Raw genomic sequence first — 25,494 nt, forward strand, 5'->3', positions numbered from 1 at the left:
CGCCACGGGCCCAGGGAGATTGTAGTCCCTGCACGGTGGCCGGAGCCCCCAGTGTGGCTAGGCTCGGCGCTGTCACCCCGCCCCCGCCCTCCGAGCAGGGGGTCCTGGGGAATGGGAGCCACAGTCCCTTCCGCTTCCGGTTAGAGTCCTGTTCCTGGTGTTTGTTGCAAAGGGCTCTAGCAAGGCCAAGGCCAGGAGGAGGGGAGGCAGGCGTGACTCAGGGGCTGCGGAGAAGGGGAGTGAGTGCCTCCCTAGCCATCTGTCTCACTTGTCTCCCCTCGGCCCCTACCCTGGTTCTAGTCTTGCAAGGTGCTGAATCAAAGATGGGCTCCCGGGGATACAACGTTATGAACAGATTTCCTACCCGGGTCCACCTTGAGTGAACACCCTGAGCGCACTCCAGCTTCAGGCCCTTTGCCCATGCGGCGTTCTCCATCTGGAACGCTTTCCCCCTAGAGACCTGCATGGCTCACACTTGCCTTTATTCTGGATCCCATCCGAGAGGCCTCCTGGGGCCACCCTGTCCAGAGGGGCCCCTGCCCCGCTCTCTGTTCCCTGGGGCCGCTTTACCCTGGTTTACCTTGATTTCATGGCATTTATCAGCACCGGCCGTATTTCCTTCCCCTCGTTCGCTTCTTTGATTGTAGCCTCCTTTGCCGTAGCCTCAGCTCCTGGAGGACAGGGCTTGTCTCTTCTCAGCACTGTATCTCTAGGGCCCGGAGCGGTGCCTGGTACTGAACAGATTCCCAATTTTTTTTTCTTTTTCACGAATGAAGGCAAGACGCAAGAAGGGAAAAGAGAAGGGTTCTGAAGGAGAGAAGGGTGCTCCATTTTGTTTAACGCAGTGTCGGGAATAGAAATCCTGTTGCCTGAAACATTTATCAGAAGCTCCCTGTTGTCTACACGCCCTGCGAAATGCTGTCTTAAGGTGTCACAACCCCCCCCCCCCGGACCCAGGTGCCCCCCTTCGAAATCTCCTCTTCGGGAGTCCCACCCCCCCCCCACCCCCTTCCCCCGCTGCTGTGCAGAGGGCTCTTCCCTGCTCTCACCCTGCACGCCCCTGAGCCCTGTTGCCCCGGACACCGGCTATACCTCGCCGTGTGCCTGTCGCACGACCCCTGGTTAGCCGAGCTTCACGTGTTCCCCTCCATCCCCACCGATTCACACCTGTAATTCCGCCGGGGCTTGCCAGCCAATGGCGACCCTGCAAGCTGGCACCTGTGTCCCGCCCTGGCCTGCCTCACACGCACACACCATCTGCACTCACCGCAGGCCGGCTGCGAGATTCACCCATCCGAGAACGTGTCCTTCCCGCCTCCTTGCGGTGGGAGGGGGGCCCTTCTCTGCTCTTGAGCTCCCCAGCCATCTGGCTCGTCGTTTCAAAGGTGAGACCCCCACCCCCGCAAGGAGGGCAGCCACGCTGGAAAGGTGAGCCCAGGGGTCGGCCCCGAGCCAGGGAGCGATCAGCGGACAGGATCGGGTCCTGGACTCCTGTCTCGGCCCCCTAGCAGCATCTCCCACTCCTCCCCTGTGCTGGCCAGGAAGGGTCTGCCGACCCTTCCCTCTCCTTTCTCATCATTAGAGAGGCTGTGTGGATAGCATGGCGGTCAGAATGGAGCAGTCGGTGGGGCTTGAGTCCCAGCTCTGTCGCTTAGAGCTGCGGGATCTCGGTAGGTTACTTTGCCTCTCTGTTTCCCTTCGGAAAGCTGGAGGAATGCGGGCTCTTCTCTCCTGGGAATTCCCTGACAGCCGGTTGAGTGAAGGCGTGTTGTGCACTTAGCCTGCAGCCTGTCTCAGAGTAGGTGCTGTGGAAATGTGACCCGTTATTATTTCCCGCTCGGGATCAGCTTGCCCAGAGTCCTCTCTGTCATGGGCCTTCCGCCTCCTGAGGGGCAGCCTCCTTGTTTGTCGTGGTTTGGGACCCAGCTGGGCTTGGGGACTTCCCCGATTGTCCAGGCCGGGAAGGCTTCCTTCCCCCTCCTTTCACAGCCCCCACTGTCACCCGCCCACTGAGTGTGACCGTGTTGTGAAACTGTCCCCAAACTGTGCGCGCCTAGAGGACAGGGCACTGCTAGAACCACCCTGCTTCGTGGATCACGGTCCTGCTCAGAGCAAGTGGGAGCAAACTTTGGGGCTGAATGAATGAGGAAAGGTGGGAGGGGCACTGATCCTTCCAGTTGGTTCCAGTCACTGCTCGCAAGGACCACGCAAGCTCCGTGGGGCTTCCTGGGAGCCTGACCTCCAGCCTGAGGTTGAGGCTACCTAGAGGTGAGCCCCCTGCCTTACTCCTCACCCTGGCCATTGGGACCTGACGCCTGGTGCCACGCAGGTCAATTCTGACTCCAGCTTCCCCATCGATCCTGCGGAGGTCGATTCTTATTTCTTCCCGCCCCCCCCCCCACCGCGCCCCCCTGGCCCCCCGGGAGTGTTGTAACCATTAAGCTGCAGGCAGGAGTCAGGTCCCTGGGCTCGATCCGCTCAGGTTGCCTGCACAATTGAAATCCCTGAACCCATCCTGGCTAGTTTTCTCATTAAGACAATTGGACTGGATTGATCCATTAGATCAATGGCCGGACATCAGCCGGCGGGAAGCCAATCAGATGGGCCCCGGCGATCGCCCGAGAATGAGGCCCCCTGGCGAGCTGGAATGGGGCTTGGCCCTTGGGGATGGGGCTCTGCGAGGCAGCGGAGAGGGTCAGAGGCCCCCCCGAGCCGGACTTTGGTGTGGAGACAGGAGTGTTCCCCTGGGTGTGACTACCAGGTTAACAGTCCTAGCTTCTGGGGCTCCAGGGGCGGCTGGTGGGCGAGACGCATCACCTGGTGCTTGCAGAGGATTGGACTCCTTCCCAGGGTGGTCAGCTCATAACCACCCCTCCCCACCATGGCCTCCAGGGGGTACCAACTCTCCCCTCGGATGGCAAAGTGTGTGAGATGGGAGATTTGGCGGGGGGTGGGGGAGATTTGGGGGTTCAGGAAGCAAACAGAAGTTCCTCAGGGAGCTCTTCCCCTTTCATCAGGAGTGATTTGGTTAGAAGGCTGGGAATGGAGGGATCCGGGCACCTCGGGCACCATGTCCCAATGTGGGTTCCATGGAACCCTGACTGCACAGGAGGCTGAGGACTTCAGGGATGGCTAAGAGACACGTATAGGTTTGGAAATGCTGGGTTAGGTGCTTCTCGGCGGGCTCGTTTCCCATGAGACTTAACTGGCTAATGCATATCAAGACCCTGCAAAAGGGGGGAAAGAGGTATAGTGGTTGACCGCAGGACCTTTTCTCCGGGCATCTTGTAGAAGTCCATTGAGGCATGACCTCCAGCTGCCGGCAGGTCCTACTTTCAAGGGAAAATTGATCCCAAGAAGTGTTTCAGGACTAGAGGGATCCACAAGCTCTCAGGACGGAGACACCAATGACAAAGAAGAAGAGAGCAATGACCTCCATTCAGGCCGGGCGGGTACCGATCACACAGGCTCCAGTGTGAACAGCACCCCTGCAGACGGGTCAGCTCCCTCCCCCCCTCCCCGGTCGGCCCAGCCCTTCCACTCCTCCCATGCCCTCACCTCCCCTTTCTTCTTTTTCCTGTAGGCTACCTGACTGTCAACATTGAACCTCTCCCACCCGTGGTGGCTGGTGATGCCGTGACCTTGAAGTGTAACTTCAAGACAGATGGTCGCATGCGTGAGATCGTGTGGTACCGGGTAAGTGATCACAGTTGTCCCCACTATACCACGGCCAGGACTGAAGGTAGAGTCCCCAGAGCCCCTCTGGAGACCCTTGCAGGCTTGGCCATGTCCTCAGTCCTAACGCAGCCCCATGTCGTCCGGTGCCCTCTGCCAGGCTCCCATCCTCTGCCCGAACCCTCCTGCAAGACCACTTTGTTCAGCCTTCTCTTTTGTCCTCAGGAACTATCTCGTTCTGGTCTCCTTTGTGTCCCTAATTTGCCCCTTTGCTCAGGAGACCCCAGCAGTACCAAGTATGAGTTAGTAAGAACACTGCTGTGTAACAACCAAGAAACATCGGAGGTTGGGATTTCAGGCTGGGGGCTTTGGGTAATCCTCTTGGCGGAGGAACGAGAACAGCAGCGTGGCATCCTGCCCTCTTAAAACGAATTACAGAGATGGTCTGCCTTCTAATTCAATTACGTATGGGACTATCCTGGTGACTGGCACCTGATCTGGGTCTGAGAAGGGGCGCCGTTAGAGACACAGAGAAGCTCACTGGTCCAGGGCCCAGCTGCTGGCAACAGAAGGACCCGCTCTGGCTGTTGGGCACAAGTGTTGGCCTTTCCAGCCACCGATAGGAACCTTCTCGTGTCTGGACGGGGCATTCCGGCCCGGTGTCCCTTGGCCACCGGGGAGTCAGGGCTGGCCGGGCTCAGGAGAAGGTCCACTGGGAATTGATGTTCCTGCCACACTCAGGATTGCACAGAGCAAAGTACCGCCATCTTGGGAACAGGTTAGGCAGAGAACTCCCCTTCCGTGATCTGAAACAGGCTTTGGCAACACTTTTCGCTGAGGTCCACATAGTAAATGTTTTCCTCTCTGGGGACCGTATGGTCTCTGTCACAACTACTCGGCTCTGCTGTGCTAGTGTGAAAACAGCCACAGACAACGTGGCGATGGAAGGGCATGGCGGGGTTCCAAGAAATCTTTGTGCGTGGACACTCAGACTTGAATTTCATGTAGTTTTTATATGTCACAAAACACTCTCCTTTTTTATTTCTGTCACCCATCAAGAGAGGTAAAAAGAAAAAGAAAAAACCATTCTCGGTTCACGGGCTGTACAGAAACAGGCTGTGGGCTGATTGGGTCCACCGGCCGTGGTCCACCAACTCCCGATCTAAAGCCACACTTCTTTAACCTCTGTCTGCGGCATTGCCCTTTCCTCAGATGAGACCAGTAGATGACACGGTCAAGTGCACCTGCTCTGGACAGAGCTGATGGAGTGGGGGCTGGACAGAGCTGATGGGGGGGGGGGCAGGTAGCACGGGCAGGTTGATAATCACACATCTAGAACTGGTTCCTTTGCCCCTTTACACGGTGCGGTGCTTGGAAACCCTGTGTTCGAGGATCCCACTGGGGCACACTCACCATTCAATGCCCTGACCCAGAACTCCGCTCCTCAATCTCCTTCTTGCTCTCGCGCCAGTCTTTGGCGGGACCCTCCTGTCCTTGCTCTTCCTTCTTGCAGTCTTGGTCTTTGATTCATCACTTGCTGGTCGCTGCTGTTGACTCCGCCTTGGGTTCCTTTTAACCAAGATCATTGTTCTCCAAGGTCGCGTTGTAGCCCCTCCCACTTAAAATTGCCCCTAGCCACCCCCTCACCTAAGCTCTTCAGGCAGCCTGGGCCCCACAGGTGTGAACCTGATGCTCTCGACACCCCTGGGGGCCCCAGCTTTAGATAAGATTTCCATCCCGGATAGATCAACAGGCCTAGAGAAAGTCAAGGCATATGTTAAATAGTGCCATGAACTGAATCACTAAGAGGCGTATTTACATGATATGGGAGCTGCTTGGCTGACACACACAGCCAGCATCTCATTAGCACCTGGCAGAAGGACTGTGCTAAATTAACTGCAGCTCACTGCTAACGATGGGACTGTCTCTCCCCCAACCATCCGTAGATGGGATCGGAATGAGGGGACGTGAAAGACCCGCCCCGCTGGCAGAGAGACCCAATGGGAACGCTTAAGGGAGGTGAAGGGGGGAGGGAGCTTGCAGACAGGGAAATACCAGTGGACGACACCTCATTGCCTCCCCAGCCCTCGAAGCAACCATCCTCACTCGTGTTTGAAATGGAATTTTTCTGCGTCGGTGGTGAAAGTCTGCCTGCAGAGGTGGCTGCCGACGTGGGGACAGCACGAAGGCCAGGGCCAGGTGTAAGAAACCGGGCGCAGGCTTCCACGTGGCTCCGTGCTATGTTCTCTGAAGATGAGGGAGACGCGGGCTTTCCCTTCCTGTCTCTGCACCCCCCCCCCCACCGTGCTGGGACTCCCCCGTCGCCACCGCCCCCATCTCTCCCCGCCGCCGCCCGCCCCCCAGACTGCGATCACGTTGATTGCCTTAAGAATCAGTTACATCTCTTATGGTGGCGGACCCTGTGTGCTGGGCTATGGTAGGCTGCACTAATGAATTTATTTTCCTTCATTTCACATCCTTTGACTCGGTGCCTCTGGAGTGGGGAGGGTATATGCAGATGTATGCAAATCACATGCAAATTGCCCACTGGAGCCAACTGTTTGGGCCCTTGTGATTCTGTAGCTGGATTGAGGTAGCAGGCTCAGCTGACTTGGAACTCTCCTTGGGACCAGGGGAGCCCCGCATGCCCTGTCTGTGATGGTGAGGATGGGGGCAGAGGCCGGTGGCAGGGCAAGGGGGTGGGGTGGGGTGGGTGGGGAGAGCTCCAGGGAACTGGCTCCATGCTTCCAGTTCTCTCTGCCTATCGCCACTCTGGCCTTCCCTCACCGATCGCCTCTTTTCCCAGGGAGCCAGCTGAATGGAGAGAGATAAGAGCTTACCAAGATGGGGGCTGCAGAAGCCAAGGCTCCTTATGCGGGGTGGGGCTTCTGGAGGACGTGAAAAAAGCAGCAATGGGAGCCCCGCTCTCCTTCTCCAGTCAGAATCCCCCCCCCACACCCGCTCCAGACAAGTCCCTACATCTCTATTCTCCCACCTCCATTTCCCGGCAGCTCCTGCCCCCCACCCCCCCACCAAGCAGGGAGCTGCCCAGCGTTGTTTGTTTTCTGTACGTCTGTTTGCTTCCCCGGCTTCCTTCACCCATCCTCTGTGAATGAGCTTACAGAGCCCGGCTTGGAAGGAAATGAATAGATTACACAGGCCCAGCCAGGGCCGTGTCTCCAATCTCTTTAGAAGGGAAAAGCAGGGCATTGTGATGAGGCCACCACTGCCCGCTCAGCCCAGTGGGCACAAAATGGCCCAAGACCTGTGAAGCCCAGCAGCCTCCCCTCTGGTCCTAAAGACATGATCTTAGCAATGGAATCATCCTGAGCTTTCGGAAATGGAATGAATGGGTTGGATTCTTTGGGTAGATTGGCAGAGCTGATGACGTTGCCTGAAGCAAAAGGGATCACTCCCTTGGGGTTCACAAGATCTCTGGCTGGACATCGGGGAAGATCTTGCCATGTGGGTGTCTTAGGCATGGGGTGGGGGCAGGGGATAGGAGGAGGGGGCCGGGGCCTACAGCTTGGACCCTATGCCCCATAATCTTCCCAGTTCATAGCGGGGGGGGGGGGGAGGGGGGCGGGGGGGAATGCCGAACATCTGCCGAACTATAGAAGAGATTCAAAAAAATATATGTGATCAGATCCCCAGGTTATTCAATATGGCAGCCATGGCTAGTCACATGTGGCTATTCAATCTGAATTGAATTCAATTCAAATCAAATCAAATCAAATCAAATTAAAAATTCATTTCCTCATTCAGACTAGCCCTATTTCAAGAGCTCACTAGCCACATGCAGTTGGTGGCTACCATGCTGGACAGAGCAGGTATGGAACATTTCCATCATCACAGGAAGTTCTATTGGATATCCACTATGGCTATTTGCAGTGTTTTCTGAGGCTTCTGGAATATACTGTGCTTTCCCGGCAAGGGAAAAGCCACTGCTCACGGGGCCAGTTTTCCAGGCAAACTTGCTCTAAAGTGAATTTCAGAAAAATGAATTTTATTTGTTCTGTAACCTGCCATCATTAGATTGGGGAGGGATGGTTGGAGGGTTGGAGGGATGGGAAGAGGGACCATCATTCTCAAAAGACCTCTTTGAAAACAAAGAGAAGGTGTCACGAAGGTCATCAGGCACCTGACTGGGTTTCCTAGCTGTCTATAAAAGCCCTGTCCAACTTTAGGATGCCTCACAGCCCTTCTCCCCATCCCCTCATGCTTTCCCCACTTTTTCATGGCTTCCTCTCCCAGATTTGAGTTTCCCAGGCTCCGTCTCTGCAGCTCATGCTTTTTTTCCCTAGAAATATTCAGTGGCTAATAGAGCAGGGGTGCAATTTCATAGTTGGACAGTAGGGGGCTGTCATCTAAAAAGCAAACTACCTTAGTATTAAAGTCAGGACTTGGTTCCAGAAAAAAAATGATTGATAATTTCCTCTTAATCATTTCCTACTTAATCATTTCTATCCATTTACATCTATAACTGGGGACTCATTTAGTAATGCTGCTAATTCTAATCTGAGTGACTTATTAGCCAATAATATTTATTGAGTCTTCACTACGTGCCAGGCACTGCATACGTGACCACATTTCATTTTCACGCTGGCATTGTGAGGTCGGGTCTATTGTTGTGCCTGTTCTTCAGACGAGGAAACTGAAGGCCGTCCACGGAGACCGCGTCTCCGCTCATGTCACCTTCCCTGACTTCTGCAGAAAGTTCTAGACGCTCCCTCCTCTATGATTCCACTTTTCGGATCTACACCCCAGCTCTTATCTCTCTGTGCCAAAGCACCCATCTGTCCACCGGACTGCGAGCATCTCAAGTGCAAAGGCCACGCCTTTTCCCCCCACTGTATCCGTAAATGTTTGTTACGTGCACAAGTGATAGAGCTGTGAATACAAAGGCATGTGCATGTTTTGATAGACCGTGGCACGTGGCCCACTTCTGTTTCAGGTGGGCGTATGTGTGCGGCCGACGGTATCTGTTGGCAGGGGAGTGTGAGTCATTGTATGCTCAGGGGGCTTTGTGGATGTGGGGAAAAAAGGAACATTTCTTATTAAGGAATACTGTCTAAACTCATTTAGTTGGAGGTCAGCTGCCCAGCAGGCAAAGCCAAAGGTCTGTTTATATCATAGAAATCCATTAAACAGCCACAGAGAATCATGGGAGCTTAGCCTTTCACAAGTTTTTATCATCTCTCCTTTGTTTTGTCCCTTTCTGTCACAATCTGTTCCCAAGAGCTGCGCTGGGCCCAGGTTACAAGGCCACAGAAAAGAGAGCCACGGAGCAAGATAGAGAAGGAGATTGGTCAATAGTGATAACGCACCGCTTTCAGGAACCCCGTATCTCACTTCTGTCACCTTGTGGGGAGCGTGTGCCTGGGTGTTTGTTTTGTGGTATGAATGCCTCCTCCATGATGCTACCTGGCTGGGGCGAGCTCCCGCCCTGGGGCCTTGCTCGATGCCTCCGGGGTAGGGGTGTGGCTGCTCTGGACCGTGAGACTGGGAAGGGTAAGGTAGGAAGATAGAGGGCTGAGGCGTCAGGATACGCGCATATGAGTTCGGGGTATGTGTCTGGGCAGTGACCTAACCTTTCTGCATTCTAGAAACCTCATGTGGAATTGGGCATGCAAACCCCTACGTTGTAGGCTTCAATGAGATGATGTCTGCAAGCAAACAAGCCCAGGGCTTGGCTCTGTTGTGGCACCTGTTCAATAAATGGTGGCCGTTGTCCTCCCATGTCTCGTGGTAGCTTAAGGGATAAGGGATTGAGAAAGGAAAGTCATAAAATGAGGGTGGCAGGTCTTTTCAGAAGATCACCAAGTATCATCGGATTCCTTGAATTCTATCCTACCACCTACATTCCCCAGGCAGACAGGCAGAGGCGATGTAAATTGGTAGACTCTGTTTCTGTGCAGTTATGCTGGCCAACTCACTGGATTTCAGTTCTTGGAAATTGTCATCACACAGCTAAGCCCTTTCAGTGGATCTTAGTTCTTCTCTCCCTGAAACAAAGAGTTATTTCAAAAGGGTATTACCGGCATTGGCTCTCTCCTAGTGTAAGTCCTGGACGACGTTTTGTTGTCCGAAACCAAAATAGAAAGCGATGATCATAAGGGGACATAACAGTCCAATGATACCAGCAAGGGCAAGAAGGCAGGTGCACTCTTGGTGATGGGTAGAGGCGGACCTAAGTCCTGGAGAAGTGGGCTGGACCACCCCTCGGGCCCCTCTGGCCTGGAGCCAACCTGGCCCTTCCTTGTTCCCACCCTGGACCCACAACCTGATCTTACAGCTCCTGAATCTGGACGAGGAAGGGAGTAAGAAAAGCAAGACACGTTCTTCACAGAGCCGGAGCCAAGCTGGTCCGAACTGCCTTGTTTAGGCCCCCCTCCCTCGCCCCTGGCCTTCCAGAGGGACAGGCTGTCTCTGATGAAGAATGCCCCATGCCCTATCTCGTCACCCCTGTTGCATAAGTGGAAGGAGGGCCTGCCAAAGGACAGCTGATTATAGAACAACTCTAATCACCCATAAAGAGGAAGTCAGAACACATTTCCAAGTCTAGTCCCATTGCAATCCTTTTATTCCACCCTCAGGAACAGGTTGAATCCATCCCAGACCCTTTTCCCCCAAAGCTCAGGCTTCTGGGGGTGGAGTGATGGAGAAACCGTCAGCTCCCCCTAGAGGTAAGAGTGTGAATTGCAGTTATTGCGGCCCTTAATCCCAGGTCTTCAACGATGGCTTGGCTCTAAAAGGGGCAGGGGTTGCCCACTCCAGCATCTTGTAATGCCCTTGGCCCAGCCAGGGACCATGTCCTGGTGCATGGTAAACTCTGATAGGAGCTAGCTGCCCCATTCAGTCATTCGACACTAATTCAGCATGTAGTTACTAAGCAGGATGGTCTTAGGCACTGGGCATGCATCAGGGAACAGGGCAGCAAGATCCCGAACGCCTGTGGTTTAGCTTAGAGGCAGGGGGAGGTAAAAAGATAAACGAACAGGAAAAATGGCAGGTAATGATAAGGGCAGTGCATATAATGAAAATAATCTGGCGGGGTAGAATGGGATTGGGTGGTCAGGAAAAGGTTCATTTAAGCTGAGACCTCCAAGGCAACAAGGAACCCGCCTTGCTAAGGGATGGAGGTGGAACATTCCAGGCAGAGAGAAGAGAACATGCGTTGGTGACAAGCTTCGCGTGTTCAAGGGACAGAGAGCGAGTCCACCGAGGGGCTGGAATGCAGCCGGTTGTGGGAAGTTAAGAGGTAAGGTGTGACAGATAGACGGGCAGGACCACTGACGCCAGGCCATGTGCCCCAGGGCGCTGGGTCTGGAGTTAATTCCAAGGGCAGCTTTGGAGGGTTTGGAGCAGGCAAGTAACGGGACCTGATTCACTTTATTGAAAGGTCACTTCTGGGTGGAGGATGGGTTGTAGGGGAGCAAGACTGGAGTCAGAGGGGCCACGCGGAGGTTGTTACAGCTGTAACAGGAAAGAGGTGACAGTGGCTTGGGTGGGGACCAGGATGGCAGCAGTGGAGACGGTGGCAAGGAATGGAGTTCTTCCATAAACTGCAGGTGGAATCTAATGGGCTTGCTAACGTGTTGACGGGAGGGAGGCAAGGAGCATTTGGGGTGACTCCCGGCTTTCAGGCTCCAGCAGCTGGGGCGGGGGGAGTGGTGCTATTTCCTGAGGCCAGAAGGACGGGAGGGGAGGAGAAGGCTGGAAGGGATTCTCTGTCACTTGTGTTAAGTTACAAGTGCCCCTAACGTGGGGCTGGAGTTGTTCAAGCAGCCGCTGGGGCTACAAGTCTGGGGTTCTGGACTGAGGTCAGGACTGGAGATTTATACTTGGGGGGGGGGGGGGGGTGGCGTCAGATACGAACGGTGGGCCTGGGTGAGATGACAGGCAGAAGGGGAGGGGGGGCGGGCAAGAGAAGAGCACACAGTGCTGGGTCCTGGGGAGCTCAAAATTTAGAGAAAAGGAGACTAGGGAAGAGGCTGGAAGGAGCAGCCGGCAAGATGTGAAGAAAGCCAGGCGAGTGGATGTCCCAGATCCCAAGGGAGAAGAGCCAGCTGTGTCCCATGCTGCAGCAAGATGACTTAGGACAAGAACAGAGAAATGACCATGGATTTGCAACATGGAGCCCACTGGGAGCCTGGAAAAGAGCAGTCTCCTTGGAGTTAGTGGGGCAGAAGCCTGCCGGGAGTGGGCTGAAGGAAGCACTGAGGCTAGCTGTGGCACGCCTCGAGGTTTCAACCATTCAGGGGATTTGACCTTGACCTTCTGGACAAACCTTTGCAGTAACATAAAGACAATTGCTTCTACCTGGTCCCTCTCCGTCTGTATGTCTTTCATAAGCTACCAGCTACATTATCTATTCCAAACTTGCCGAGCCTTGCAATCCAGACTTGCTCTCCTCCCAGAATGTTTGGGGGATCCTGGAGGAACTCGGCGGTGCTTTTGGCGTTTGGGGGAGAGATCCCGGCTCTACCAACTGATTAACTCAGTGGCCTTGGGGTGAAAGCCGTTCACAAAACCTCCCTGAGTCTCTGCTCCGTGCTGGGCACGATACTCTGGGCTGGAGAGAGAAAGGGTGAGGTGGACCCGCTTCCCCCGAGGGGAGAGCTCCGGGTCCAGCTTCATTAAGTTGTAAAGATCTGTTTCCTCCTCTGCCCAATAGGCTTGCTCGCCTTCCCCCCACCCCCCCAGCATCTCACAGGGATTTGTGTGAAACAAAGGAGATGTCTTGCAGACAAGCCAGTTTCCTTCACCCGCAGAGCAGGGAAATAGGGCTGCACTTAGCTTACTAAATCCTCTCTTTCCGCCTGGCCAGGCCTTACTCATTCTTTCCTTTGTGAGGCCTCTGACCTCGCCTACCAGGATAGAATTAAGAGATCCTCCTGCGAAGTTCCATAGCATTTTCTACGCACTTCCATTAGAGAGGTATCACTTGGTATTTTAGTTATTCATCCGGCCTTTGCGTCTGTTGCTGAGTTTTATTTATCTGCTTCTCCGGTAGGCGCTGTGGTGCTGGCCGACTCCGGGCCAGCGTCCTTATGTGGGATCTTTGGATCCCTACGGAGGAGGGAGATAAGCTTCTGGGGCTTCTGCTTGAAACCCCAGAAAGTATGCCTAAAATGTGATGTGCGTTTTGGGTGGGGGGGGGGGGGAGGAAAGGGGTTGAATATTCTCAAAGGGGTCTGTGCCATCCCCTTGTGACCACAGTAGCAGGTGTCTAGGTGCTGGTGAGTGTAAATGAGCAGGGGGTCATTATCTCCACCCTTGGGTCATCAGGGCCGCCACTCAGGGTGGATCTAGGAGACCAAGGGGCTCCAAGGGTGGGTCAAAGAGCCCGTGATCCACGAGCTTTCCGGGGACCTGGCGGGAAGAGGGAGCTGTACGTAGTCAAGCTTACATGGGAAGGGCGTCGGGCGGGTGGGCTCAGCCCAGACGCCACAGGACAGTCAGCCTGGACGTGTGCACAGATGCCCTCGGGTGGGAGAAGGAGATAAGGATGCAAGAAAGGAAAGGCTGGCTTTGGCAATAGATCGCTGTTCTCCCTGGCACAAGGGAAGGTGTTTTGACCGGAGAAATCCATTCTCTTTGGGGGATTAAGATCAGGTTTCTGATACTGGCAAAAAGACCGAGTTCTCTGCCTGGAGACTTTCATACAAGACTGATAAGGGCGTTTGGCTCCCAAAGTGTCGAGAGGGACCCCCAGATGACAAGACATTCTACTGGGCCACACTTGGACCCCTCCTCCCCCAGGAATAAACTCTCACATTGGATGGACATGAAAGATACGGTAGACTGGCAGGTCCAAGGTGAACATTTTGATGACTTAGCTCGGTCTGGGGAGTTTGCCCCTGCTTACCAAGGGCACAGAAGAGAAAAGAGGGGGATTCCGGGACCAAACATCCTGCTGTGTGACCTTGAGAAAACCAGTTTCCCTCTCTGAGCCTCAGGATCTTCAGTAAAATAAAAGGGTCGAAGTGAGATGTGGCTAGAATGTGTTACCCCTTCCCCGCCTTGCAACCAGCCTCTCTCCTTCCCCCAGGGGACCCTGGGCTGGGGGAAGAGGCTGGCACTTCTTGCTCGGGGCGCTCTCAAGGTGAGGCTGGGACACTCTTCCTCAGAGGTGGAGAGGCCCCGACCTGCTGTCGGGCCTCTGAGCCTGTGGACGCTGGGTGCTATATTGGGCCCAGAGTGTGATTTCCAGCAGGCTTGGCGTGACTTAGCCCTGCTGGGTTTAAGTGACAAGGGGCTGACTTAACTTGTCACAGAAGGATTAAAGGTGAACTTGTGCTCCCGCCCGCCGTTGAAAGAAAGTAATGTGACTGAAATGAGGGATGTTTCCGAGAACACCAGCCCGGGGTCCTCCTCCCCTTCAAGTCCTTCCTGCTCCTCCTCGGCCCATCTCATAGTTGGATGTCGCAGGCTCGTGTGAAGGGCCACTGTGCCCTCTTACCAGGGGACTCAGAGACACCCGTGGGCAATCAGACAGTCTCTCTGTTGCACACAGGCACAGCCCGGCACTTTTCTAGAATGCACAGCCGATCACTGATCATACGATCATACGTGACTGCACTCCCACCTCAGACCCCGCCCTTTACGAGAGCGTCCCATCACCTTAAGGATCACGTTCAAGGTCACTGGCCCAGCCTACTAGGTCCTTCGTGATTCAAGCTGTGTTAGCTGATTTCTACAGCACTGCTTCCTACCGAGTTCCCATCGCTCCCATCCTAAGGCCCATTTGCAGCTTCTGGAATGTGCAGACGCTCTCTCCCACCGCCGTGCCCACGCACGTGCTGCATTGCCCTCTGCCTGCGCCATCTGGCAAACTCCACTTGCCTTTGAAGGTCAGCTACAAGGTCATTCCCAGCAACCTCCCTCCCCCCAGCCCGTTTTCCCCTTCCAGCTGCTTCCCCATTCATTCAATCACGTGACCAGGCTGAGTTAGAGTCTCGCGATGCTCTCAACATGCCGAGAAGCCTCCCTCGTGACTTAACGCGCTGGGCTCATGTGTTCATCGATGGGGCAGGTATTTCTTGGGCACCTTGTGCCAAGCACTGGGAATAGAGCACCGAGTAAGAACAACATAGCCTTGTCTGTATGATTGTTGCGGCTAAGCAGGGCAATGGCTAGTACATGAAAGGTCATCAAATAAATGCTTGGACACTGTGGTAACTGCCCCCCAAAGGACTGGCATCTGCTAGCCGAGAGTTCTCAATGGGGTGATTAATTATAATAGTGGGATGTCTTTCTCCCAGAATGGGACCCCTTGTTGGTAAGGATCCAGTGTCCTTTGTCTTTGTGTCTGAGCACATAACCTAGACAATGAATAAATGAGTGAGTGAGTGAATGAATGACGGAAGGAAGGAACAGTTTATGTGGCTCTGAGGGACAAAAGGTAAACTCTTAGTGGACGAGCTAACAGATTTTGCCACAATTAAGAGCTTATCAATTTTGGATGGGGTGTCTTGGGGACTGGAGCGTCCCCCAGGCCTGGAAGCGTCTAAGCAAATGTTAGAATGGTCACCGGTCAGAAATGCAATACAAAGGATTTCTGGGCTTCCTGTGGCCCAAGTGAGCACAGAGCAGGGTGATGCCGTTCACTCCAGCTCTGGAATATTCTATGCTGTGTCAAGTCCAGCTGCCCAGCAGTGACATCATGACGAGGTAGGGATGGAGCATCCGCATCAAGTGTGGGCCGCCAGCGTTCCAGAAAGTTCTAGATTCCCCAGGAGAGCCGTGGATTGTGGGTGTTCTGAGAATCTCACTCATGTGGGTGCCCCACCCTTAGGTGAACCTTCAAAGGGGACGAAACGGCAGACCCCTAGGAGCCAAGAGGAGGCGAGAACCTGAAGGAAATCGGTAAGATCGGATCCAGAAGGCCACTCTGCAGCCAAAGGCCTTTGAAGACACGCCTGTGTCCGTGTTCCCCTGCTTGAAACACATCAAGGAAGCATCCCTGTTGTTCTCAGGATGGAAACCAGAATCCTTGCTGTCACCGTAAGCTGTGGCCCCTGCGTCCTCTGCGGGCTCACCTTCCTGTGCTGCCGTGAGCGAAGCATCTTGGGGCATTCAGAGACTCAGGGAGCCTTGGGGGAGGGCAGGACGGACCCTGCAGCCTGGACACCATCATTCCCACTTCGGAGCTGGGGTCCTGACGCTAGGCTGCGTAGCAGTTGTGCGACCGAGGAACGGCCGGTCACGCTCCGAACCCGGCCATCTGACTCCAAGAGCAATGCCTTCTGGAAGGCTCCACAGAAGGCAGAAATGCCATACTGCTGGGTGGGAGGGACTTCCCCAGAGTGACAGGTGACCCGAGGGCTGGACCCTCGGAAGGGGTGAACCCCTGTGGCCTGGGGAGCCTGTCTCTCCCCCTTAATCCCCATTGACACCATCCCTGTGGCACAAGGCAAGGCATGTGAGAGCCGTTCAGAGTCACCTCACTGAATTCCCGTAGAAACCACTGGATGCGGGTACTGTTGTCCACTTTAGCGCTGAGGACACTGAGGCTCAGGGACGTTAAGTAATTGGCCCCCGGCCTCCCAGACGGTAAGGTGGAGCGGGTTCGTATACCAGCTTGTCTGACTTCCCCTACTGCCCCACCCTCTCAGTGCCAGGGCAGGTCCACGGGACTGACGGGGGCCGTCTGGATCCCCTTTGGGGAAGCTCGGAACCCCCGCCACTCGGAGAGGGCGGGCTGGGTGGGCACTGTCCGGGTCAGGCTGCCTGGGGCTGTTCTCATGGTGACACAGCCCAGGGCCCGTCTGCAGAGCCGTGCAGTGGCCGTCAACCTAAGAGGAGGACCCCAGGGAAAACAGCTTCCACCCGCAGGGCTGAGGCCACAGCACACTTCCCCCACCCAGAGACCAACGCACGGAGCAGACAGGTGGAGGGGACAGGACCTGCCCCCACCCCGGGCTCTTCGCTCACTCAGGGCGGCTGCCCCGGGTCCCTTTGGCAACTGTGGGAAAGCGTTTGGTGGCTCCGTCCAGAAGAAGAGGGGTCTTCTTCGAACCGTGGCGCAGAGCCCTCGGGAACCCTGCTAGTGAGGTTAGATGGGCAGCCCAGAGGAGCAGGAAGTCTGAATTGGAGACTCTAGTTCAGGGGATGAAATCTGAGTTGGATGATTGTGATTATTTTGCAGGCGGTGGAGGGATTCAGATGTGTCTAAACAAGTGTTGAGTAGTGGTTCTTGGGGGACCCGCTTTAATGGCGATAATAATCACTTGAATCGGCACATTAATTATATGTGAGCAGGTGCTTCCAAAATAATTGAGGGTGTTAGAAAGCTGCTTATTTCCTTAAGTGGTTGAAACATCTCCCTTTGACCCTGTTTACTCGATGAATATCCCTTTGTGCGGGACGCGGGCGCCCCGCAGGGGTGAGGTCCTTGGCTCACCCTGTGCTGGGAGAGACAGGATGTCACAGAGGCACAGGCGAGGGGCCCCCATCCTGGTCTGGAGCCATTCTGGAAGGAGGAGGGGACTGAGGGAATGGCGAGCTGAGGAAGGACAGGTGCAAGGCCCAGAGGGCGGCCCACTGGAATCCCATCAGGCACTGGTGAAGGATGGAGGGCTGGAGCAGGGGGAGGGGGCTGGTGGCAGTCAGGGACTCAAGAAGAACGTTCCACATCTGGGGTCCCATGTAATGGAGCTTGGATGATAGCCGCAAGGAACACTTGAAGAATTTTAAGCAAAAAAGCCTCTCGACACGGCCTTACAAATATCGGATGAGCATCTCAGACCTGACAAGGCCGAAGGAAAATTCTGGATTTCTCCTCCAAATCTATTCCCCCCTATTCCTCCCCATCTCAATAGATGACATCTGGTTACTGAGGCCAAAAACCCAGGGGTCTCTCCTGTCTCCTCCCTTCCTTTTCCTCCCCCCCACCCCCATCCTACAGCCCTCTCATTTTTCCATTCAAAAAATTGCCCTGAATGCACGTGTTTCTTCCTATGTCCTGGCCGCCCCTCTCTCCCCAAGCCTCTATCCCCACCAAGAATCGGCAGCCCCTAACTGTACTCCCTGCTTCTAATCTTCCCCCCCTTCTCCCCCACCCCCCGCCCTGCCCCGTCCAGTGTCCGCACAGTGGCCAGAGTGCCCTTTTAGAGACAGAACCAGCTCGAGTCATTCCTTAGCTTTAGAATGAAACTCCCGGGGCCCTGCTTTGGCCCCGCCCCTCCCTGACCTCCTCCCCCCTGCAGGCTTCCACCACCCCAGCCTTATTAGTGTTCCGTAAACACCCCCGCAAGTCCAAGCTGACCCGACTCGATCTCCTGATGTTCAAGACCTTGTGTCTGCTGGTGTGTCAAAGAAGAACAGCCTGTGCCCCAAGGAGTATGTGGACCAGAGGTGGAGAGGCCGCTGAGCCTGAGGGATGCTGGAGGCAGAGAGATCGGAGGTCAGTCCCAGGCTCTGCCTCTCCCGCTGTCACAACCTCTCGGCCTCCACATCCGCGCTTGCAGAATGGGCTCCGACCTCGTCGAAGAGCAGTGAGAGTTGCCGTGCGCCCCAGTTTGCCTGGAACAGTCCAGGCTGTGCTTGCTATCTGAGGGCGATGGTTAAGAGCATCCCTCTTCCAGTCTCAAAAGTATCCTGGTTTGGGTGATGAGTCGCGCGGTTGCCAATGTGGCATGCGGGAAGTGCTTTTCCTATGTTAGCTTGATATGGGCACAGCTTTCCTATGTTCCTACGATGGCCCTCCGCCTTTCCGTGGACACAGGCTATGGGGCAGATTCAAGGACAGCGCTCCATGCACTGCCAAGGGTCGAAGAACGCCCTGGGCATCGGTGGGGAAAAGGGAGGGGGCCTGGCCCGCTGGATTAAGAGCGCTGACTTGGGCTTTCCAGCAGGGACAACAGTGCCCTGTTCCCGCCCGGCTGTCGGGCTGAGACGGGACAGGGACGGCCTCACTGGCTTGAGGGGGTTGTTGCGGGGACCCTAGAGGAGGCCTCCTCTGCATCTAAGAGCACGTGCTGGAGGGGGACCAGCTGGAGGCTGGAGGGAAGTCCTTCAGCGGATCCCTCTGAGAAACCCAGCTGCGTCGCTGACCCAGTTTGCCGTCATTCCAGATGACGGCAGACTCTCTGTTGATTCAGCTTTCAGCAAATAGTTCTTGGGAACCCACCATGTCCCAGGCAGGGTGCTGGGCGCTGCTCTAGGCGTTCTTCCCCTGGTGGAATTCAGGAAACTGTGATGTGGACATATTTGCCTTTTATGCAGACGTCTTACTGACTTGTCAGGCTTTTGAAAAAAATTTCAATCTTCGGGATTTTTTTTTAAGCTCTGCAATTATATGATCTGCAAATAACAGCAACTTTTCTAACACCCAAGAGACAGTGTCTCGTGATGTATAACAGCACATGTCTGGGGCGCCCGGGTGGCTCAGTCAGTTAAGCATATGACTGTTGATCATGGTCATGATCTCCCAGTTTGTGGGCTCGAGCCCCGTGTTGGACTCTGTGCTGACAGAGGGAAGCCTGCTTGGGACTCAATCTCTCTCTCTCTCTCTCTGCCCTTCCCCCACTCTCTCTTTCTCAAAATAAATAAATAAACAACAACAAAAAAAAGCACATATCCTAGGGGTAGCTGGTGGCTCAGTCGGGTAAGCGTCTGACTCTTGATTTCAGCTCAGGTCATGATCTCACAATTGTGAGATCGAGCCCTGTTGTGAGCTGAGAGTGAAGCCTGCTTGGGATTCTCTCTCTCTTGCTCTCTGCTCCTCCCCCACTCATGGGCTTTCTCTCTCTCTCTCTCTCTCTCTCTCTCTCTCTCTCTCTCTCAATAAGACGAATACACATTAAAAAATTTGGGAGGCACCTGGGTGGCTCAGTCGGTTAAGCATCCGACTTTGGCTCAGGTCATGATCTCACAGTTCGTGGGTTCGAGCCCCGCGTCGGTCTCTAGGCTGACAGCTCAGAGCCTGGAGCCCATTTCGGATTCTGTGTCTCCCTCTCTCTGCCCCTCCCCCGCTTGCTCTGTGTGTGTGTGTCTCTCTCTCAAAAAAAAAAAAAATCAATAAACATTAAAAAAAATTTTTTTTTTTAAAGCATATATCCTGGGACCTGATCACTTGGGCTCAGACCCTAACGCTGCCACTTTGAAATGGTGTGACCTTGGGCAAGTGACTAAATCTCTCTGTGCCCCAACATTGGCACTTTACCTAATAAATTAGGACAGTGCCTGGCATTACTTATAAAACTTATTATAATTTCTTGCCTTATTCTAGTGTCTAAAACCTCCAGAATGCTTGTAAAAATGTTTCCTTCTCTTATTGATATTTTTCATAGGACTGCATTTATTTTAACAGTGCAAATGATATTTGCTGCTGGTTTCTGATAAATACTATTACTGTCATATAAAGGAAGTTCACTTCTATTCCAATTTTACCTAGACTTTTTATAAAGAAAAATTAATTAAATGCTTCTTAAGGATCTATTGAAGTAATCATATGGTTTTTTCTCCTTTAATTTAAGAATGTAATGAATTATGTTGATGGTTTTCCTAATATTGAGTCTCTATTGGGTTTTTATAATTTCTTTACACAAATATCTTGTGTCCCCAATTAAAAGAACTCTTAGTATTTATTTTTTATTATTATAAATAGAATCTTTTTCATCGGATTTTCTGTGGGTTTCTGGGATGTAAGAATGCAGAGCAATTGATTTTTCTGTGGGCTTTATCTTGTATCCTACAAATTAGATGAATTCATTTATTCTCTTTAATAAGCATGTGGTGGCTTTCCTTGTATTGTCTGGGCGTTCAGTCTCCCCACCTGACATTTTTATTTCTTCCTTCCACGTATTTTTCAGACATACTGCATTCATCAGTGAACAGGTATGTGTTAAGTGCCTACTGTGTGCAGGGCACCGAACTAGTCTCCGTCCCCTCGATGCCTCCATGACTCTTGTCACTGTTTGGCAGGATGAGAGGGTCAGGGTACATTCTCCACTGACATGTTGAGAACAGAGACCCGAGGAAGGGAAGAAATCCCTCCAGGTCCCAAAGCCCCTTCGGTTGTGATCGGGATTCAAACCCCATTAACCCTCAGGCCAGGCTGCCTCCTGACTGATGACTCTCCCGTTTCGTGGGGGCAGGAGTAATTAACCTTGACCCCCAAGGGGCAGCCAGACCTGGGAAACGCACTGGTCATTTCTCGCAGATAAAGTGAAGACAGGTGCCCTTACACTAACACCTGGCCTTGAACGGGCCAGCCTGCTGTCCCTCTTTTTACCGTTGGATCTGGGACTGGCCTGGAATAAAAAACTACAGGGTCTCAGTTCTAGTTTTTACTCCCGGCAGGCTTTCCCCCTGCGCCTGTGGACCATGCTCCGCGCCATCCCCCCTCCCCCGCCGCCCCCTGCTCCTGAATTCATGTCTCTAAGAGACTGTTGGCATCTCGGTCCCCAGCGGGCTGCACTGCCAGCCCGGCTGGCCTCTTGTGGCCCCAGGCCTCACACTTCCTGCCTGCTGTCTTCTCGCTCTTGTTTCTAAGCTAATTACCCCATCTCATCTTGCACAGATGGCCCCCTTCCCGCTTCCCCGCATCTCACATCCCCAGGAGCACGTACCTCGAAATCTCCCCTCACCTCCACCGGACAACCCCTTCATCCATGCAGAGCCCTGGTCCTGCCCTCAGACTCACCCTCTGCAGTCTGACCCCCCACCCCCCACCCCGGACATCATGCTGTGGATGCCGTGGACTTGGCCCCACCCATTGCCCCACTGAGAAGGCAAAAGGGCCGACTCAGCGTGGGCCCTAATCAGCGAGCCCCATGCTCTGGACACTTTCATTAATTCACACCAAACCTCTGTGTGGGTTGGTGACAGCCTGTCTCCCACGTGGCACCGAAGAGCTGTCCTGCCCACACAAGCCACAAGCTTGAGAGCCTCCTGGCGTCCCAGGCAGCCCTTGGGCTCAGTCCCCAACCCCCACCCCGGGCTCTCAGAAGATTCTAGCAAATCCATCAGCTGCCGAGGCTGGCTTTGGAAACTCCTTGGGACTCAAGGAGGAGTCCCCCCTCCTTGAGTCCCCCCTCAAGAAACTCCTTGGTTATTCACGCCGTGCCGGGCCCTAAGCTGAGAGCTGTCCGTGTGCCACCCGAAGCAGGAGCTGTGAGCGGCTCCATTGTACAGAGAGGGAAACTGAGGTTCAAATGTGTGATGTGAGTTCCCCAAAGTGGCAGGGCTGGGCCTCGACCCCAAGTCCTTCTGACTCTGGAGCCAGCTCTGTCAGGCTTCCGGAGACGTGAGATTGGCGCTCCAGCCTGTGCCTTTCTCCTCATCGAAACCCCGCCCGGCACCCACCGCCGCAGCCCCACCCACTGCCTGTCTTTGTCATCCTGAGTGCGGTGGCAGCGAAAGAGGGCATCGCCTTTGAGAGCGAGCTTCCGGACCGCCTGGTGGAGGTGGGTCCCGGGAGATGACGGGAAGGAGGGAGGGAGTTCACGCGGCTGCTCCCGGGCTCCGGCCCGCGAACTGTCAGCCGGGAGCCAGCCTGGTGGCAGGTCACCGGCCCCTCCTGGAAAATGAGGGAAAGAATAGCCCCCCTGTGGGGTGTTACGGGGCAAAAAAATGACATGTTTCCGGCGAGCGTTTGCTGAAGTGTGTGGCCAATAGAAAGAGAAAGAGAAGCTAATATTTCCTACAGGCCACTGACTCTAGGCCAGACGCTCAGCACCTCACACATGTTGGCTCATTCAGTCCTCCTAGCAGCCCTGGGGGTAGGCACCGCCCTTGCCCGGCTTTCTAGAACGGGGACTGAGGCTCAGGAGCAAACACTTGCTCGAGACCACGCAGCTGGTAGGTGACAGAAGTGGGATCGGCCCCTGGCGTCTCGGCTTCGGCGTCCACACTCCTCTTTAGTAAGTACTTCAGGTGCTGGGACCTCCCCACACGCTGCCCGCCCAGGCAGATAAGAGTCAGGAGCCGGGAGAAGTAAACCCTCAGATGGAAAAGCCCAAGAATAGAAGTGCCCGCACCGCAGGGAGGCTCGCTCCCCAGCCCTGGAGAGAGATGCCCACATGACACCGCCCGAAGGGGAGGCAGCCAGCTCCCTGGGGTTACGGGGTTCCCGCAAGCTGAGCTGGCGTTTCCTCCCTCGCTCAGTCCCTTCCGTGCTCCCCACGCGGGGCCTTGCGCGCACTGGGGTCCCGCCGATGCCGGCTAACTTGACTGTGAAGGCGACGCTGCAGCTCATCTCAGGCTCTGGGATAAACCCTTCTGTACATCTCCAAACTTTGCAGGACGTGGACGCGGGGGAGGGTTTGGCAGACGCTCAGAGGCTGACTTCTGCGGGGCTGGTACCGTTCTGCAGCGTGATTTATAGATTGCCTTTAGAGAAAAACGGTGATGGGAATTTCCATTAGAACAGGGCGGCTTGCTGTTGTGGCTTTCTAGAAGGTCAGAGGGTAGGGGGGCTGAGCAAATGCTACCGAAGCAGACAGACAGCCTCCCCCGTGGGGCCTTGAGAATTCATTTAGGGTGTTCACTTTTGCCTGCCATGGTCCCTGGGACAGGGGTGTTGGTAAGACAAGGTCCGATGATGCCACCTGGTACGTTGTCCCGTGCAAGGTCCTCCGGACAAAAATCATTCACTATTCAACACCCCCAAGTCACTCACTTACTTGACAAATATCTCTGGGTGCCCACGAGGTGCCAGATGCTACGAATAGGATCCCAAACAAGGCAGACAGGTTCTCTCTGCTCCCGAGGAGCTGACACCCTGTTGGGAGATGGAGAAGGCATGGACCAGAATCTCTTGTCAAATGATAGGGACGTAGCACGGACCCCTCCCTCCCCCGCCAACCCCAGCCCAGACTCGAGTGGTCAGGCTGGCTTCCTGGAGGAGGGAAGCATAAGCTAAGGTATGAAGAATGAGGAGAACTTAGCCAAAAGCCTGAGGTGCAGAAGCGTGGCACTCCTGGAAAAAAGCGGGCCGTCTGGGTTGGAGCCAGCCAGGGAGAGGCGAAGCAGAATGCAGCTGGAGGGGTCAGTGGGGCCTGGGTCAGTTTGTATCTATTTAAGATGCTTGAACTTGACCCCAGGGGCAAAGGGGCATCCCCGCCGCCCTATTTGAATGCCGTCTGCTCTGAGGTCAGTGAATGAGGATTGGGGGAGGCTGGGGCGCCCGGGGCAGGTGAGGGCCCCAGGTTGGAGGCTGGTGCGGTAATCCAGGTGAGCGACGATTCGCCAGACAGAGACGGTGAGGGGGATGGAAAGGTGGTCCGGGCAGGGGGAGCCGCATGTGGGTGTCCCGGGCAGCCTCTCTGAGCTCAGAGGGCTTGGCCGGCAGAGCTCGATCGCCACTCCAAAGCCCGGGCCCATCTCTCCCCTCCCTGTGCCCCTAAATCTCTCTGGCTGACACCGGGGAATGGGCCCAGAGCCACGTGGCAAGAGAAGAAGTTCCAGCCTTACAAAAGTAAAACCTGCCATCGTGTGTCCTCATCGTAGATTTTGCCTCCCCTTCCCCACACTGGGCAACAGAGGAGGGGCTGGGGCAGCCGGTGCCGTGATGGAAACCCGCGGGCGCATGCGTTGGTGACGGTCAGAGCCTACCGCCGGACCCCGGCTCCCGACCACCTTCCCTTTGTGTCTGGAGACTCACTTCTGTTGCCAGGGCGGCCTCGGCAACGTGTGATCCTCTGCAGGCTCGCCCAGGACACGGTCTGCTCTGCCCTCACGGGGGGGAGGGGACACCCCAGTGCTCACAGCGCTCTCTGTCTCTGTCTCTCTCTGTCACCGTTTCTCTGTCCCTCTGGCTGTTTCCCTCCATGTCTCCTTTTCCTGCTCTCTCTCGGTTCAGTCTGTACAGATGAGACTTTTTAGGTGCCCTGTAAATTCGCACGTGCTCTGTCCATCTGTCCATTTACTCTCACCGACATGTTGCTTTGTAAATGCTCTGATGATTCAGAGCTGGGATGCTGCCTTCAGCCTCAGACTGTGTGTTCTTTCGGGAGAAAAGGACCCCGTCTCCCCCATCAGACCGGGAACCCATGAGGGCAAGGACTTAATAAAGAGAAGTTATGGAAGACAGAGTAGACACCCTTCTTTGTGTTGGGTCATAAACTCCACGTAATTAAAATACCTTCGAAAGAAGCAACAATTATGGTGTAGAAAGAGGATGTCCGTGGAGTTAGAGCCAGGTTGAAATCTGAGCTCTGCCGTTGACTGGTGTTAACCTCTCTGGGCCTCAGTTTCCTCCTGGGCTATGCGGGAATAGTAACTCCCATCTCACAGAGCTATAAAAATTAATGTTCCCAGTCCACAAACACTTACAAAGTGTCTACTGGGTGCCAGGAGCTATGCCAGGGACTGGAATATAATGGTGAATAAGACAAATGATATCCCTGCTCTAGGAGGGGTGGGGTGGGAAGACAGACCATTAATTCATCAATTAGCAAGAAAATATCGGACGGTGATAAGTATGGTGTAGGTAATTTCGGATGATGTGACAGAAAGTAACCACGGCTTCTTAGATTGGATAGTCTGAAAAGGTGCCTTTTAGGAAGTGACATTGGAGCCATGCAGAGATCTAAGAGAGGCAGGGAGGACACGTACGGAGGGGATGAGCTCAGGTGCACTGCCCCGAGATCAGACATGTGCCTGGGACATGGAGGGCAGAGGGAAAAGAGAACACGAGTCAGAGAGGAGGCAGCAATATCTTACACAGGGCTTTGTAGATTAAAAAAATTTTTTTTTTAATTATTTTCTTTGAGAGAGAGAGTGTGAGCAGGGGAAGGGCAGAGAGAGAGAGGAGAGAGAGAGAGTCCCAAGCAGGCTCCACACTGTCAGCAAGGAGCATGACGCGGG

At 54.6% G+C, this 25,494-nt stretch overlaps 1 protein-coding gene across 2 annotated transcripts in view; it reads left to right on the top strand.

Moving 5' to 3' along the window:
* The window catches only part of IGSF21 (immunoglobin superfamily member 21), a 232,499-nt gene that overhangs the window by 95,569 nt on the left and 111,436 nt on the right, over nt 1-25,494 (top strand). For both annotated transcript variants that reach the window (XM_042951724.1, XM_042951725.1), the window contains exon 2: nt 3,584-3,696. In XM_042951724.1, the coding sequence (XP_042807658.1) occupies nt 3,584-3,696 (113 nt within the window). The remainder of the gene's footprint in view (nt 1-3,583; nt 3,697-25,494) is intronic.

Source organism: Panthera leo, chromosome C1 (genome assembly GCF_018350215.1).
Source record: "Panthera leo isolate Ple1 chromosome C1, P.leo_Ple1_pat1.1, whole genome shotgun sequence".
NCBI lineage: Eukaryota > Metazoa > Chordata > Mammalia > Carnivora > Felidae > Panthera > Panthera leo.